The following is a 15,485-nucleotide window of genomic DNA, read 5'->3' as shown; positions in this document are numbered from 1 at the left end:
TATGAAACCGGATATGAGTGTGATTGTTATTCGAATTACAAAATGTGACTACTAGTTCTAAATATTAAAATATCATCATAACTTCCAAAGGGTATAGGTACGAATCTATTAACTGTTGGCTAGAAATGTAGGAAGAAGGAGACTGAAAAAAAAACGTATTATCATAAATTAAGGCATAAGAAAGTTGTTTGGTTAACAGACTGCAAACATGTCAGTAGAACACGAATTGTCTGTCACATATGTTAGGCATATTGTCGATACTATTGTTCTTGTTGTCCATATTGTCCGTTTCCTGCTTGGTTGAAATTTTCGGTTTATTTCTGAGACTACTTTTACCACAACTCCCTTTGCGCATGCCCTTTCGACGTTTTCGCCGGTCAAGATGGCGACTCATCTGTTGAAGGTCACGAATACGCTCACGAAAGTGTTGCCAAAGACATCAAGGGTAAATAATACGCGACATTATAGCCACAATGAAAGTATGGTCACTAGCCAAATATGTTTATCTGTATCTCCAGACAATATACTTAAAACCATTGGTGTGAAATGTTTTGTATGTCCTTTTCACCTCTCGTGGTCATGTATCTAAGAACTTTCAGAAGGCATCAGCTTGCGTCTTTAGATACAGAACTACAACTGTTCTGACATGAACCTGATCTCAGGTGTCGGAATGCCGGAACATCTAAACGTCTATCAGTCCAAGTAATGCATGTAAAGGATCTTGCGTAAGTGTCCAAAGTGGGTTGCCCCAACCATAAGTTAACATGGTTAAGAAACAATTTACAGGAATTGTCGAGTATGTTCGTAATTTTACACATACTCACTCCAACATTGAGAGCGTTGCTGTTGATGTGCACATAACCTTTGCATGGTCATTTCTGTTACTTGTGTTGAAGTCAAGCAAAATAACTTCGAAAGATTATGAACAGAAAAAGACCTGCCTTGCGCTAGGCGAGAGCCGCGATGCGGTCCTGTACAGTCAAGACATGACCCTGCATCGCGGCCAAGAACACCACCTTCATAAATCCTATTCAGATTCTAGCGGCCGATTACCCCTCATATTTTCTTGAGATTTTCTAAATATACTTCCCGTGGGTTTTTGACTGAAAAGTCTATACCGATCTACTCCCAGATAATTTCCCTACACATACACGTAACTGTCATGTTTTTATGATCATATGTTTATATGTTAATGGGCATTTACTTGATTATCTTATATTAATAAAAAGCCATCTGTCAGTGGATCACAGATGATATGTGTATGGGTAAAAGGCATTTACAACCATGTAACTGCAACTTCTGGCTTGACAACATTTCTAGGTAGTCAGATCTGTTGATGTGTAAGCAGTAAACATTGAATACTGTACACAGTTGAATTTATGAGTGAAATACCTGTAGTGTCCCTTGTATATGTCAAGTATGGAATCTCATTCTCCTTGATAGGCAATTCTTAGTTATTTTTGTTCATCCATGTACACATTTGTGAAGAAGTGATTTATTTATATGATTCCTTTTCACAGGTACAATATGCTTTCTTCACCAACAAGCGATGGATGTCAGCAAAGGCAGCAACCTATGAACAGACAATATTGAATGTTCCAGAAACAAGGGTGACAACTCTTGACAATGGCCTCCGAGTGGCAACTGAGGACTCTGGAATTCCAACATGTACCGTAAGTAGTTACTGTTTTTGATTCAATATTGCCTAGAAATGATTTTTAGGGGGAGTAGGCATAGGTACTAATTTCCAGGGTTTAAATTTGGATTCACACAAATGATGGCTCCCTTCCGAAATGGCATGATATAACTGAGTGTTTTGGGGGTTTTTTTGTTGCAGGTTGGATTGTGGATAGATGCTGGAAGCAGGTTTGAAAACCAGAGGAACAATGGTGTTGCTCATTTCCTTGAACACATGGCATTTAAGGTAATACCATTGTGAGATCATTGTGACTTCCACTGTCATACTTTTTGAGCACTATAGGCAATATTTGGGTTGTGTTTTAAAAGTGTACATTATCATTTAGCTTGTGTTCTCATGCATACAATGTGTGAAGCCCATTCCTGGTTGACAGCTAGAGTGATACCAAACAGAATGGGCCTTCAGCAGCGCATGCTTGCCATAAAAGGCGACTAAAAGGATTGGGTGGTCAGGCTCGCTGACTTGGTTGACACATGTCATCAGTTCCCAAATGTGCAGATCGATGCTCATGTTGTTGATCACTGGATTGTCTGGTCCAGACTCGATTGTTTACAGACCGCCGCCATATAGCTGGAATTTTGCTGAGTGCAGCGTAAAACTAAACTCACTCACTAACCAAACAGAATTCTTGTCATTATTAGACATATATGCTCACCACATGGTATGGTAATACACTGAAGCTTGTGGAGGTTGGAGGGCCGACTCACATTTATCATTTTGGAGATGAACAGGCCAAATTTCATGTGAGAGAGTCGTCTAAGGACATCTGTGTCATGATGAGCATGACAAAATCCCAGACTAACTGCCCTTTCTTTATTTCTTCCACTACTTTTCTTTTTCATCAAAATGTTCACTTTTATAGTTTTATACTTTTTGAAACAAGTATTGAAGGTACATTCAACTAACATGAATGTAAGTTTCATTATATGTTGTCAAGTTTAGTGAACAGAAGCAGTCCATCATATGTACGTATGTTGTTTCAGGGAACACAGAAGCGCTCACAGACTGACCTTGAACTGGAAGTGGAGAACATGGGAGCTCATCTGAATGCTTACACTTCTCGTGAACAGACAGTGTATTATGCCAAATGTTTCTCACAAGACATCAACAAGGGTAGGTATTTCCTACAGTTGACAGCTTCATGTGTTATGTTCTACTGGGATGTGGTTGCTGGAGTTACATGTGGGATTCCATATGATTCGTATTGGCAAGTAGTCATCAAAAGTTTATCGGATTGTTCATTGCTTAGTGAAACTTAGGTACACAAGATAGAAAGTATTGGTATCAATATCTATACATGATGGAATAAACTGTACTAACAGTGAGTGGGTGAGTTTAGTTTCACGCCGCACACAGCAATATTGCAGCTATATGGCGGCAGTCTGGAAATAATCAAGTCTGGACCAGACAATCCATTGATCAACAACATAAGTATCTATCTGCGCAATTGGGAACCGATGTCCTGTGTCAACCATGTCAGCAAGCCTGACCACCCTATCCCGTTAGTCACCTCTTACAACAAGCATAGTTATGGCAAGCATGTGTTGCTGAAGGCCTATCCTTCCCCGGGACCTTCACTTGTCTCTACTAACAGCCAAAGAAACGCAAATTATGATGAAATAGAAGTAAGTGCTGGTGTTTGTCTTCTATTTAAAAACTTAGCAAAAAAACAGTTGCATTTCTTTTGCTGTTGAGTTATGCAGATATGCAGAAAAGTGAAATCCATGAAGGTCCAGGTTAGAATATTGACCTTTCAGTGACCCATGAACTTACTGGATCAGGTGGTCACGCTCACTGACTTGGCTGACACATGTCATCACTTTCCAGTCGTGCAGATCGATGTTTATGCTGTTGATCACTGAATTGTCTGGTCAGTGCTCGATTATTTACAGACAGCTGTCATATTTCTGGAATATTGCTGAATGTGGTGTTAAGCGAAACTCACTTGCTTAAGGAACAATTCCTGTATTTCAGCCGTAGACATTTTGTCAGACATCATTCAGAACAGCACTCTCGGAGAGCAGGAGATTGAGAGAGAAAGGGGTGTCATTCTCCGGGAAATGCAGGTGTGTAACCATTGTTATACTTCCTCTGTCATTGCTTGACAGTTCTTCTTTATGGTTATTTTGATCATGGTAACTAAAGCATAAAACAGTGTATTAGAACTCTTCTTCGTATCCATCTGCAGCAAGGGGGCAGTTGCATTAGTCCAGTGGGTAAAGTGATGTGTTGTCCTGCCATAGACCCAGGTTTGATTCATGATATAAGTATAGTGTGTGTTGTCAGTTAGATGTATTCCCTGATGGGACGGAGGTGAAATGTTGCTCAAGGCTGTGTAAAATACACTTCACTCAAGCATCTGTGAAACAGCTCCTAACATGTTTCTGTGTGGTGTCACCAGGAAGTGGAAACCAATCTCCAGGAGGTTGTATTCGACCACCTGCATGCCACAGCTTACCAGGGAACAGCTCTCGGCAGAACCATTCTCGGGCCTACAGAGAACATTCAGTAAGTTTCACGACAGAGATTCTTCATATGACAGGGTACTTGGAAATGTGTAAGTGTTGAGTGGGTTTATGTTAAATGTCAAATGCTGAAGGATTACATGTACAAGTGTTTCAGTTTTCTTTGGTTTTCTTTTTAGTGTTGATGAGAAATGCTATTCAAGGTTCTCAGCTGAAATTCTCTGAGATGTATGTTCCATGGTGATCTTGACAGCATTGATTGATATGTGGCTTTCCAGTTTTCATGTTAATACTGACCTCAATTTGTGACCATGGGTGTTAACAGATGTGTGTTTGGGATTTTGATTTTGTCCATGATGATGAAATTGTGTTTCAGATCCATCAAGCGTGGGGACCTTGTTGAGTACATCAACTCTCACTACAAAGGACCTCGCATTGTGCTGGCAGCTGCAGGAGGTAAGGACTTCTATGTTTGCATGATGGTGTGGGTTGAAACCGGTTTTGGTGTAGCAGTGCATACATTAGTTGGTGTATTTGTACATACAGACTGTAGGTGACAGATATGTGGTGTCCATTGCATTGAGGTGTTGATGTCAGGCACAAGCAGATGTTGATATTTTCTTCATCCAAATGTTGATACATGTGTGAGTGTCAGGTACTACAAGTGTGAGTGTCGGGTATATAGGTTGAAATTGGGTCATAACAGGCTATAATTAACTCTCGTATGGGTCAGTTCAGGATCTACTGTGTTAGTTGATGGTTTTAGAATTAGACATATCAGCTATTGCCTGAACAACCTTTATGGATTTCAGTCACATACGATCCATTCTTACAGTGTCAGCATGGTCATATATCCCCGTGTAATCGGTATTCAAACAGTGTTTATATAAGATTGATAATGAAGCGCACAATGATTAAATACGATTCCTACCTCAGCTGGGACATTCCAGCAGTCAATAAACACAGTTTCTAATGTCAGAAACATCCTCGTTGAAAACCATGGCCAACATTTGCATGCAATGTCAACATCCAATCAATGAAATGACGTCACCAGTTTTTGAAAACTGATTGGTCAGTATGTTAGTACCAAACAATTCATTTTAAATTGAAAAGGAGCCTCAGTGAAATGGGAGATTCAGAAATTCTGGACCTACTTTATTTAGAGCTTGAGCATTATGAAAGAGGCTGTACCGAAATTATTGCAGACAGACTACCTCCCAAACAAGAGAGTCTGTCCTGAAGACGTTTATTTGGAGACAGTGGAAACTATGCAAAACTTACAACTTATGTCCACTGAGGCATTTTGTTGGAGCTGATGAGAGGAAATTTCTGCTGTCAGTTTGACTGCTCAGTGACACCTCACTGCTCGTAATGCAAGAAATCGCGATAAAAATGGCCGTTCAAAAATATGAGTCATTCAAAAAGACAATACATAATTCAGTGTGTCCAATTTTGCCAACTTGTCAGTGTAAATAAAGATGAACACTGGGTATGTTTTAAAGATGTTCAATGTTACAGGTGTAAACCATGATTCACTGGTCAACATTGCTAAACAACATTTCGGCTCCATCGGCACAAACTATGAGGGAGAGATTCCTTTACTGCCCCCATGCAGATTCACCGGCAGTGAGGTAGGCAGCCACTTCCCTTGTATCATGGTGTGTCATGCACCAGAAGTACTGACCTTGTCCAACAATCAGTGCTCATGCTGTTGATCACAGGTCCAGACTATTTACAAACTGTTGCCATATGGCTGGAATACTGCATAGTGCAGTGTAAAACCACACTCACTCACTCACTCCTTCACTCTGTCAGCATTCAATAATTCATGGTTGAGATTTCATCTGTGTAAGAGGTTTCTCATGCTTGAATGTAGTACAGTCTTGCTTTTAAACATCTTTCCTCTAAATGTGGTTTAGCTCCCCAAACTATCTATTCTGAATGGGTATGTGTGCACCATACCCTATGTCACCAGTGAGGTGAGGTTTATACCAGAAATAAGAGATGGGCTATGGTTTGATATGTAAATTAAAACAGCATCATAACCAAAATGTTCATGAGTAGTTACAGATAAGTGAGTGAATATGGTTTTATACCACTTTCAGAGCTGTTTCAGCAATATCACAGCAGGGACACCAGAAATGGGCCCCTCACATTGTACACATGGGGTGAATTTAACCTGTCTTCAGTGTGTTGAGCAAATGCTTTAACCACTTGACTACTACCCCGCTCATCGGTTCCCAATTACTCAGATCGATGGTTATGCTGTTGATCACTGGACTCATTTGCCGAGATGGGATTATTTACGGACCACCACCACATAGCTTGAATATTGCTGAGTGTGGTGTAAAACTTAACTCACTCACTCCATGCTTGTTAAAAGAGGCAACTACGGGGATCAGATGGTCAGGGTTGCTGAGTTACAATGGAAATGCCCAGTCACAATGGGAATTATGTTGATCACTGGATTGTCTGGTCCAGACTGGGTTATTTACAGGCCATCACAAAAGCAGTAATAGTGCTGAGTGCAGTGTTAAAAATACAACCAACCAACAGATGCAAGGAGAATTGACCAGTAGGTTCAGCACACTTTTGTGCAAAGATAAATGTTGAATACATGTTAATTACATATATATTAAACTTTCACATATGTTTGTGGACACAGATTCTTGTTCGAGATGACAGTATGCCCCTGGCCCATGTAGCCTTAGCTGTAGAGGGCTGTGGGTGGTCCAATCCAGACAACATCGCCCTGATGGTGGCCAACACTCTCATCGGCAGCTGGGACAGATCCTTCGGTGGAGGCGCTAACCTCGCGAGCCCCTTGGCTGCCAACAGCGCATCCGCTAACCTGTGTCATAGTTTCCAGTCTTTCAACACTTGCTACACCGACACAGGACTGTGGTGAGTGTGACTGTGATAATGTTCATTACAATCAATAGATATGCACAAGCTTATTGTCATAGCATAGAGTGTAGGCTTAGACCTTCCTTACACCTGTCAGTGAGGAAACCAGTTGGTTAAAGTGATTACTTGTCACACCCAAGACTTGGATTTGATCCCACCGTGGGTACAATGTGTGAAGCCCATTTCTGGTGTGCCCTGTCAAAATATTACTGGAATATTGCTGAAAGCTAATAGAAACTCAACTCACTCACTACTGCATGAAATGTTTAGGTCAAAACTAGATGGACAAGTACCCTGAAAACAGATCTTAATGTCAACAGGTTTCATATAACATGATATATAATATGTCCTACATATTGTAAGTTGTTACAAGATATGGTCAGTTCTTTACCATGTTACATTACATTAGTTCATGTTGTTATGTTCGCACAACTGACATGTAAATTGTTCATGTAAATGCAATAATTATATGACATGATGAAAACCAACCCTTAGAGTGTTAACTAATTAAGGTGGAAATTAGCAGTCCTCCATGTCTACTGATGCAAACAGTGATGAAATAATTCAACAAATGAGGACTGAGGTAAGGGTCTGGCTGTGACATCCAATGATGTAAAATTGCAAGGACACTCAAACCCTATTCTGATGTATCAAACATACTGTTATAACTTTCAGTGTTGTTGTATATCTCTTACTATGAACATGATCAAGAAAATTGCTTGTGTTTCAGGGGTCTGTACTATGTTTGTGAACGTACACAAATTGAGGATATGCTCTTCAACGTTCAGGGAGAATGGTATGTTCTCATTTCACAACCTTGTTGAGTGTCATGCTTTCTCTGCTTATGATGCAAAATAGCTAGGAGATAAATCTACAGCATTTTGTGATATTCTCCTTGATGTATAAGGAATCCCTGGTCTTATAAGTTGCAAACATGATGAAAAAACAAATCTTTACGATAATGTTTAATGGAAATATGACATATGTTTTAGAGTAGAAAGCTAACATGACCCTTATGACTTTGTTCTGTCCAGGATGAGGCTGTGTTCAAATGTGACAGACTCTGAGGTGGACAGGGCAAAGAACCTGCTGAAGACCAACATGCTTCTCCAGTTGGACGGCTCCACACCTATCTGTGAAGATATTGGAAGGTGAGGCTTGCTTTTTGTCTGTGGGGTTATCAAGATGTGAGACCTGCTTGTTGTCTGAAAGGACATCAGAAGGTGAGGCTTGTCTGTGAGGATATTGGGAAGGGAGGTTTACTTGTTGGTTGCGAGGACGACGGGAGGTGAAACTTGTTGTCTGAGGACATCAGGAGGTAAGGCTTTCTAGCTGTCTCAGGGTATTGGTAGGTAGGTCGTTTGTTTTCTGTGAGGATTTTGGTCTTTTTGCATACTAGTTCTGTGATCGGAGATATGGAGGTGCGATGAGAGATATCAATAGGTTAGACTTGCTTATTTTCCATAAGATTGAGACTGTCGGATAAGAGACTTTATTGTTCCTCATGTAACGATGATAGAAACTAGACTAACATTTTATCTGTGAGGATACTATGATCTGGGTGTTGTCTACATGTGCCTGTCTTCTTGTCTGTGAGGAAAGTGGCAGATGAAGCCTCACTTGGTACCTGGCAGGTAACGGAGAGAGAAATTCATGTTACCTTTTTGATATTAACATTACATTCACTAATACACATTCTCATCTTTTGCAATGTTGTTACAGACAAATGCTGTGCTATGACAGGAGGATTCCCCTTCCCGAATTGGAAGCCAGGATAGAGGTGAGTAGTGGATCTTTATACCACTATCGTATCTAATGTTGATGAAACTATACTGGTGCTCTAACTTTCAATCACTGGTATGTGTGACCCTGTCTCCAGTGATACAACTGGAATATTGTTGACTACAGCGTACAGGAACAATCACCAGATTCATGCTTTCAGAATTGATCAAATTGAACGTTAAGTGATTCAGTGCTAGATGGATGTCTTTTATTACCATTTGTATTTGTCTTGCTTCCAGGCTGTGAATGCCAGTGTGGTGCGTGATGTGTGCATGAAGTACATCTACGACAAGTGTCCTGCAGTCGCTGCTGTTGGTACGTTTAGTAATTCAGATCAAAGACCTGGAAAATATCAGCTGTATTAAACAAGCAAACAATGTGTGGTAGTTCTGTATATTTTTCATAATTTGCCATATCAATCATTGATTTGTCTATTCCAAATTGAATATATACAAAACTCCTTGCTGTCACTCAAATGCAGAGGACAGCCTTGAGAGTTTCCTTATGAATAGATGTACTCTCCCAGCATAGTCTTTGAACAGCATTTAGAAGTGATAAACATAAAGACAAGAGTTGTCATCTTCTTTCTTTTGAAGAATATTATTCCTTATCAGAAAGAGAGTGAGTAAGAGATGAATTCTACTGACGTGATGTTTTATATGGCACGTGTATGGTCACTCATTACTGTGTTTTTCCTCAGGACCTATTGAACAACTGCCCGACTACAACCGTATCCGAGCTGCCATGTACTGGCTGAGGTTATAACGCTGTAGCTGTAGGACAATCAAGATGAACTTTATCAGTGGTCTGTTCCCATGGACAAAGAATGGAACTGTGTTGGTGCGAGATGGACATTATGTTTATGTGAATATTAACTTCTTATCATCTGTGAATAGGTGTGCGTGCTTCTGACATCTCGTCAAAAACAAAAGATGTTTATAAAGCTTATCCTGAAAACCAGTGGTTAGAAGTTTCAAATGTGTTCACAGGAATGCATCGAGGGATGATCAACTGAACCTTGGTTTCTTAGGATAATAAAATTCAAGATATATGACTTATCGTCTGTTTTTCTTTCTTTAATCATGATAAACAAAATGATCAAATGTGTTGACAGTATTGGACCAAGTGGTTGGAAGCAATGTCAAAGAACTGATTGATTTATTTCTTTAATTTTTCTTGTAATAGAAGACTAACGGTGCACATTTGTCTTTTCCGTTCACGGTCTCCCCACCAAACTTGGCTCATAGATAGATAGGTCTATTGGTGTACCAGTTCCTTTTGGTAATTTTGGGATTCTGAATAAAATAATTTTTGTGCTTCCTTGCCAACAAGTTTGGCTTTGATGGAATTTGGTGGTAGTGCTTCTGACTTTGCCATATACACACCAAAACATTTGACATGATCAGAACTTGAAGACATTCATGAAGTGTATTTTGCCATTGCGGGGGATATTGATGGCTCTGTCTTCTTGTTTTAACATATTTGTATTCCGTTGTGACACCAGACACCTATGATCATGGGTTCAGATCCAGGTTTGTCACCACTAAATCCCTGGGTCACCAAAGCAGGAAATATCATATGACCTGTGACCTGTGAAGATCCAGGGTAGAAAAGGTCTTCAGCAACCAGTGCTTGCCACAAAAGATGACTAAGCTTCTTGCAAGAGGCAACCTGGCTGACATGTCATTGGTTCCCAATTACGCAGGTCTATGCTCACGTTGATCACAGGATTGTCTGGGCCAGACTCAATTATTTACAGACCGCCGCCATACAGTTGGAATATTGCCAAGTGCAGCGTAAAACTAAACTGACCCAATCACTCCCTGTTATGACCTGTGTGACTTCATTCTTTCTCTCCTCATTAGAAGAATGTTAAGGGCATTGCTGATTTTGTGTAGAGATGCTTCAAGGACTGAGTCTAGAGACAGTGATTTGCATTTTGTTCTCCATGCTTGGTACGGCTGAAAACAAACTGCATGCTTCATCCACTGTCAACAGATGTCAGAATGTTGTTGGACGAATGCTTTGTGAATGTGTGATACAGGTACAGGTTTGATACAGGTTCCTACCATGCCAAAGGGAGGCAACTACACAGAAAATTCTGGTGCCTTTAACAAGAAGGCAAGCAGTGTCGAACAATATAATGGTGTGAGAGTGAGCACCAGTACTTGTAGGTTGCTTTCAGCATTATCAGTGCTTGGGGAGATCAGAAATGGGCCTCACACATACGTGGAGAATTAAACCCAGCTCTTTGGGGTGACGAAGTTTGAACCACTTGGCTACCCCCACCACCCCTCAGTACATGAAACATGTTGGAGATTGACTGACCATACAGTGGGACATTATAATATGATATCATATGCTTCATATGTAGTGTTTGCAATGCATGCATTCTGAAACCGTATCACTAATTGCCTGCTGTGATATGTGCATGTTTGACATAACAGACTGGAGCAGCACATGGATGTTGTTAAATAGATTACCCTTATAACTTGATATTTGCAGGTGAAGTAGTCATACATCTACTTTTTTCGGACAAGTATCCATCTGAACTGTGACTGTATTTACACACACACTGCTGCATGAATCAAAGGTTGCAGTCGTGTAAGTTAATTAAGGCAAATTTACTTGTAGGTGTCACTTGTTTATCTAATTAGGATGTACTCCCAATTTCAACTTAACACTCCAAATAACAGATTATTGTATCAAATCAAAACATAGTGAGAATCTAATCAGGGATTTGTGTCATCATCATGTGACAATTGATAGCCGAGTTGTTACTAAATTGACGAACTCCTCACCTGTTCTCCAGCCAGTCAGTTGAAACTTTCTGATTTCTTCGTTTGTACAGTAAATCTTTTGCACATTTCAAAATGGACACTATGACAAGACTACCATGTGTGAGGACAAATAATAGACAAGCAATCTACTGTTTTCTTTTCTTTCATGTTGGTATGTGATGATATGCCCAAATCGGATGAGTCGATATTCGTGTAAGTAGATATTTTGTCCTGGTCCTGTACATATGGAGACAGCAGTTTGTTGTCTCTGTGTGGACAGTGTCTGGTGTTCTGTATAGAAGGGTGCATTGTTTCAATGAAGAGGCAGGTGTTCATGTCTACACACAGCCAATAGTTCAACCTTGCAGTCCTGTTAAGTGACTCTTTCCTACATACATTGTACATATCATGTACAGCCTGACCTGTTTTAGTTTGTTCTTTATGCTTCCTGTCACATGCACTTATCACTGTTCTTAATGCTGCAGCACAAATTACACATAAACATTTCATGGTATTTATAATTTTTATTGTTGTTGTTGTTGTTAGGAAGCACAAGTACTTCATCATAAAAAAATGAATTTGATAAAAATTTGTACAAAGAGATCAACATGTTGACATCGTGACAAGTATGTATATACAGCAATAAATAAACAACAAGGCCAAGTGGGGCATTGACGCAGCATATAAGTCACAACACAGCGATAGCTCAACTTAAAGACTGGCGTATCACAACAAGGGAGATAACTCTTCTACAACATTCTCACTGAGGCCAAATGTCACTTTCTATATGAACAATACCAGCGGTCTTGGTCCAAGGCACTTCTCTCTGTCAATACTGAGAACCAATCAGGAAGGAGATCACCAAAGATTTCTATCCTATTCTCTGACTCAACTGTTTGTATTATGCAATGATATTACCGTTTGAACACACACAAACTTGCCCATGAACATACCAAGAATATCCAAGGTTCAGTTACTACGAAATGTACACTGTGTTGAAGACATCTATAATATTTCAAATTATGCGGATAGTATTACTGCTTTCACTTAGTTATTCTATTACATTCTGCTGTGCTGATTCAAAGCCTCGATAACTTAAAAATATTGTGAAAAATTATTTTGGAATAATCTAATAAAATGTGAAAATGAGATTCAACTATAAGAACTGATTTGGGCTCATTATTCCGTATGTTCACTGAAATTATACTTAGAATCTGATCCCTTCAAATCTTGTAAGGCAAACATGCCCTGGAGAGACCATCGCCCTAGCTGTGACACAGGTAGGGGGGCAAGACTGCTGGTAGCCCTAGAAGCACTAGCTAACAGTATGTGGGAATCGACAGTACATAATATAGAGGGACTATCATGAATGTACACTGATGACGGATGGCATATGCACAATGTTACAATGGTGGACTGTACAGAATATACACGTAATACTTGTCGAGACAGACAAAACATTTACAAATACCTTCATAATTAGGTACAGAATAATACTTACAAAAAAACTTTACAGAAAATACATGATAAAACAGAAATTAATGTTGCAAATATAGTTTAGTCTCAGAGTGAGCTATCAATGACATAAATATCACTTTGTCCATGGAATACACTTTGTTCACTGATAATGATGTAATTCTAATCTTGACGGAGTACAAAAGAAGTTCATTGTTTGCTTTTCAGGAATATTTATAGACAAATACTGTCTGCAATTTTGTGCAGCCATTACAACAAAATGATAATGGCAGTGCAACTATTTCCATGTTATTCATAAAAGCTGACTAAAAATAATATAACATACAGGCACATATAATCCTTCAAAAATGGTCATTGGAGTTATGGCTGTGAAATGGATGATTATTATGATAGTTCTTCTGCTTCTACACGAACATGGAGAGTAATGGAACATGGATTGGAATGTTACAATTATCTCTGTGAGTTTGTGAAGACAGCTGAGTGCTCAGACAGATGTCTCATTGCTCGATCTGCAAAAACAAACCAAAAACAGAAAATAAACAAAAGTCACCCACAGAACCTCAACAACATGCAGGAAATAGTGTTAGGGGTACAGGCACAAAGAACAATGGTGAGTCCAAACAGGTGATGGCAACTTGAACAGATAAAAATGGATTTTTTTAGATTTCATTGATTTTAAAGGTTTTATATTAACTGATGAAACCAAAGACGATCGCTGATGAAAAAAAAGAACTCCTTATTGGTGTTAGGTACGTTTTCTAAAACCACACATCAGCTGAAAGTAGCTACATACAGAGAAATTCCCACACATTCCCTAAAGTACTGAAGAGAGCTTTAAAACTGTAGAATATGTATGCACTTTTAACAGATATGGCCAATAATTACAAACAAGACATGCATCTAACGATTCTTATCCTTCACATTTTCAATGGAACCAAACATGGTAAATCACACAAACCAATACAGATGTGTGTCCAATTTTATGAAGCCTCCTTTAAAAATGTGGTGGATTTTAATCATTACAATGTAACGTAATGTCTTGTTTGTTGTCATAAAGTGTCCATTTCTGTTCAAAGTGTAGACACATTCTTTAACTTTGATGCTCTATGCTGGTTTCTTTGACCATAATACCGTCATCAACATTTATGCAAAACAATTCTTATAAATGATAGCAGTTGGAACTTTGTAATACAGAATCTTTTGAAAGTATTTTCCTTGTCCTGATATGACTGATGTGTGGCTGGCTACAGGACAAAGAAGGTAGTGGTAGGCATGCAAGGGAGACAACCCTGTCTTCTGATCACACCTGGCAAAAACAATCCAGATAGATTTATGCCGAAAATTAATTACTGAATTTTTGTATTGAGCATTCAGAAATTGAAATGTAAATTCTTTTATATGACTTAAGTTTTGACTACAATCAATGTTTCCAAAAAGAGAGTCTGTATAGTTTTCCAGGGTGTGAAGGAAGACAACTGTTAACCATAACCAATTGGGTGCAGAGACAGGTGAACGCTTAATACCATATCCTTCAGAATACCATCCACCAGCGCAACCATGGTGAATCTTGACGTCGAAAACTGATCCTTCAAATCATACAAATATTTCGTGAAAGTTAATAAAAAAAATTATAAAAAGAATTGAAATCTATAAAAATATCTCAGTTCTTCTGATTAATACTAATAATATTTTCTGAATTTTTGTTTGTTTGTATTTTTCTTTCAATGAAATAAAAGAAACAAGAAATTTTGACTAGTCAAGGTATTGAGAATTTGCTTGCGAGTTTGACGTCTGTCTATATGTGAAACTGGATGGATATGAAGGAGATGGTCATCACTGGGTTATCCATCACAACAAAACGAGCAGTTCAAATGCCACGTCTTTCCACAATGGTCCAACATTTTCAGGTCAGTTCAAGGGACACAAGTTTGCTTGCGACTACCTTAAAATTTGTCCTAGTTTCCTTGAGAGGCGCCAGAGCGCACTTACTCAGTGTCGGAGGAAACGCTGCCATTGTGAGTGAGTACTTGCACCCTCATGCCCTGTGAGGGGCTGCTGGTGCCGGAGATATTATTCGGTAAGCTATCGGTGCGAACAGGGGGCACAATCGTTACAACACGACCTATGAAAACAAAGAAGGCAGTTGGTGCAGATATACAGAATACATGTCTGTTGATGCTTCAATTTGGAATCAGTTTCAAAATATGTACAAGATGTTTTGATTTACAATGAAATCTTTAAAAACCTAACATGCTGGACTCAAAAATCATTAAAATGGGTCCTTGTAAAATTTTGTTTGAATGATCAAAAGTGATGGGAAAGTATTTGACAGACATGATTCTGAAGCATGTGTTCATAAACTAACCAACATCAGTT

At 39.2% G+C, this 15,485-nt stretch overlaps 2 protein-coding genes across 4 annotated transcripts in view; one reads left to right on the top strand and one right to left on the bottom strand.

Annotated features, from left to right (window-relative positions):
- Positions 1-322: 322 nt before the first annotated feature.
- LOC137296909 (mitochondrial-processing peptidase subunit beta-like) lies at positions 323-9,904 on the top strand. Its single transcript, XM_067828803.1, has 14 exons — positions 323-445; positions 1,521-1,673; positions 1,838-1,924; positions 2,683-2,812; positions 3,674-3,765; positions 4,101-4,207; positions 4,541-4,620; positions 5,683-5,795; positions 6,830-7,068; positions 7,802-7,867; positions 8,106-8,222; positions 8,794-8,851; positions 9,093-9,168; positions 9,554-9,904. Exons 1-14 carry the CDS (start codon positions 383-385, stop codon positions 9,616-9,618), a joined length of 1,446 nt encoding a protein of 481 aa, XP_067684904.1. The 5' UTR covers positions 323-382; the 3' UTR covers positions 9,619-9,904.
- A 2,238-nt stretch (positions 9,905-12,142) lies between these two features.
- The window catches only part of LOC137295667 (cadherin EGF LAG seven-pass G-type receptor 1-like), a 71,949-nt gene continuing 68,606 nt past the window's right edge, over positions 12,143-15,485 (bottom strand). The window contains exons 35-36 of one of the 3 annotated variants that reach the window (XM_067827137.1): positions 15,099-15,231; positions 12,143-13,618 (exon numbers count right to left, since the gene is read on the bottom strand). In XM_067827137.1, coding sequence (XP_067683238.1) covers positions 13,594-13,618; positions 15,099-15,231 — 158 coding nt within the window. In that variant the 3' untranslated portion in view covers positions 12,143-13,593. Of the gene's footprint in view, positions 13,619-15,051; positions 15,232-15,485 lie in introns of all 3 variants that reach the window. The other 2 variants (XM_067827135.1, XM_067827136.1) reach the window with 2 other exon arrangements.

Source organism: Haliotis asinina, chromosome 9 (assembly GCF_037392515.1).
Source record: "Haliotis asinina isolate JCU_RB_2024 chromosome 9, JCU_Hal_asi_v2, whole genome shotgun sequence".
Lineage (NCBI taxonomy): Eukaryota > Metazoa > Mollusca > Gastropoda > Lepetellida > Haliotidae > Haliotis > Haliotis asinina.
The sequence above is the reverse complement of the archived record's forward strand: the minus strand, read 5'-3'. Positions and strand labels throughout refer to the sequence as shown.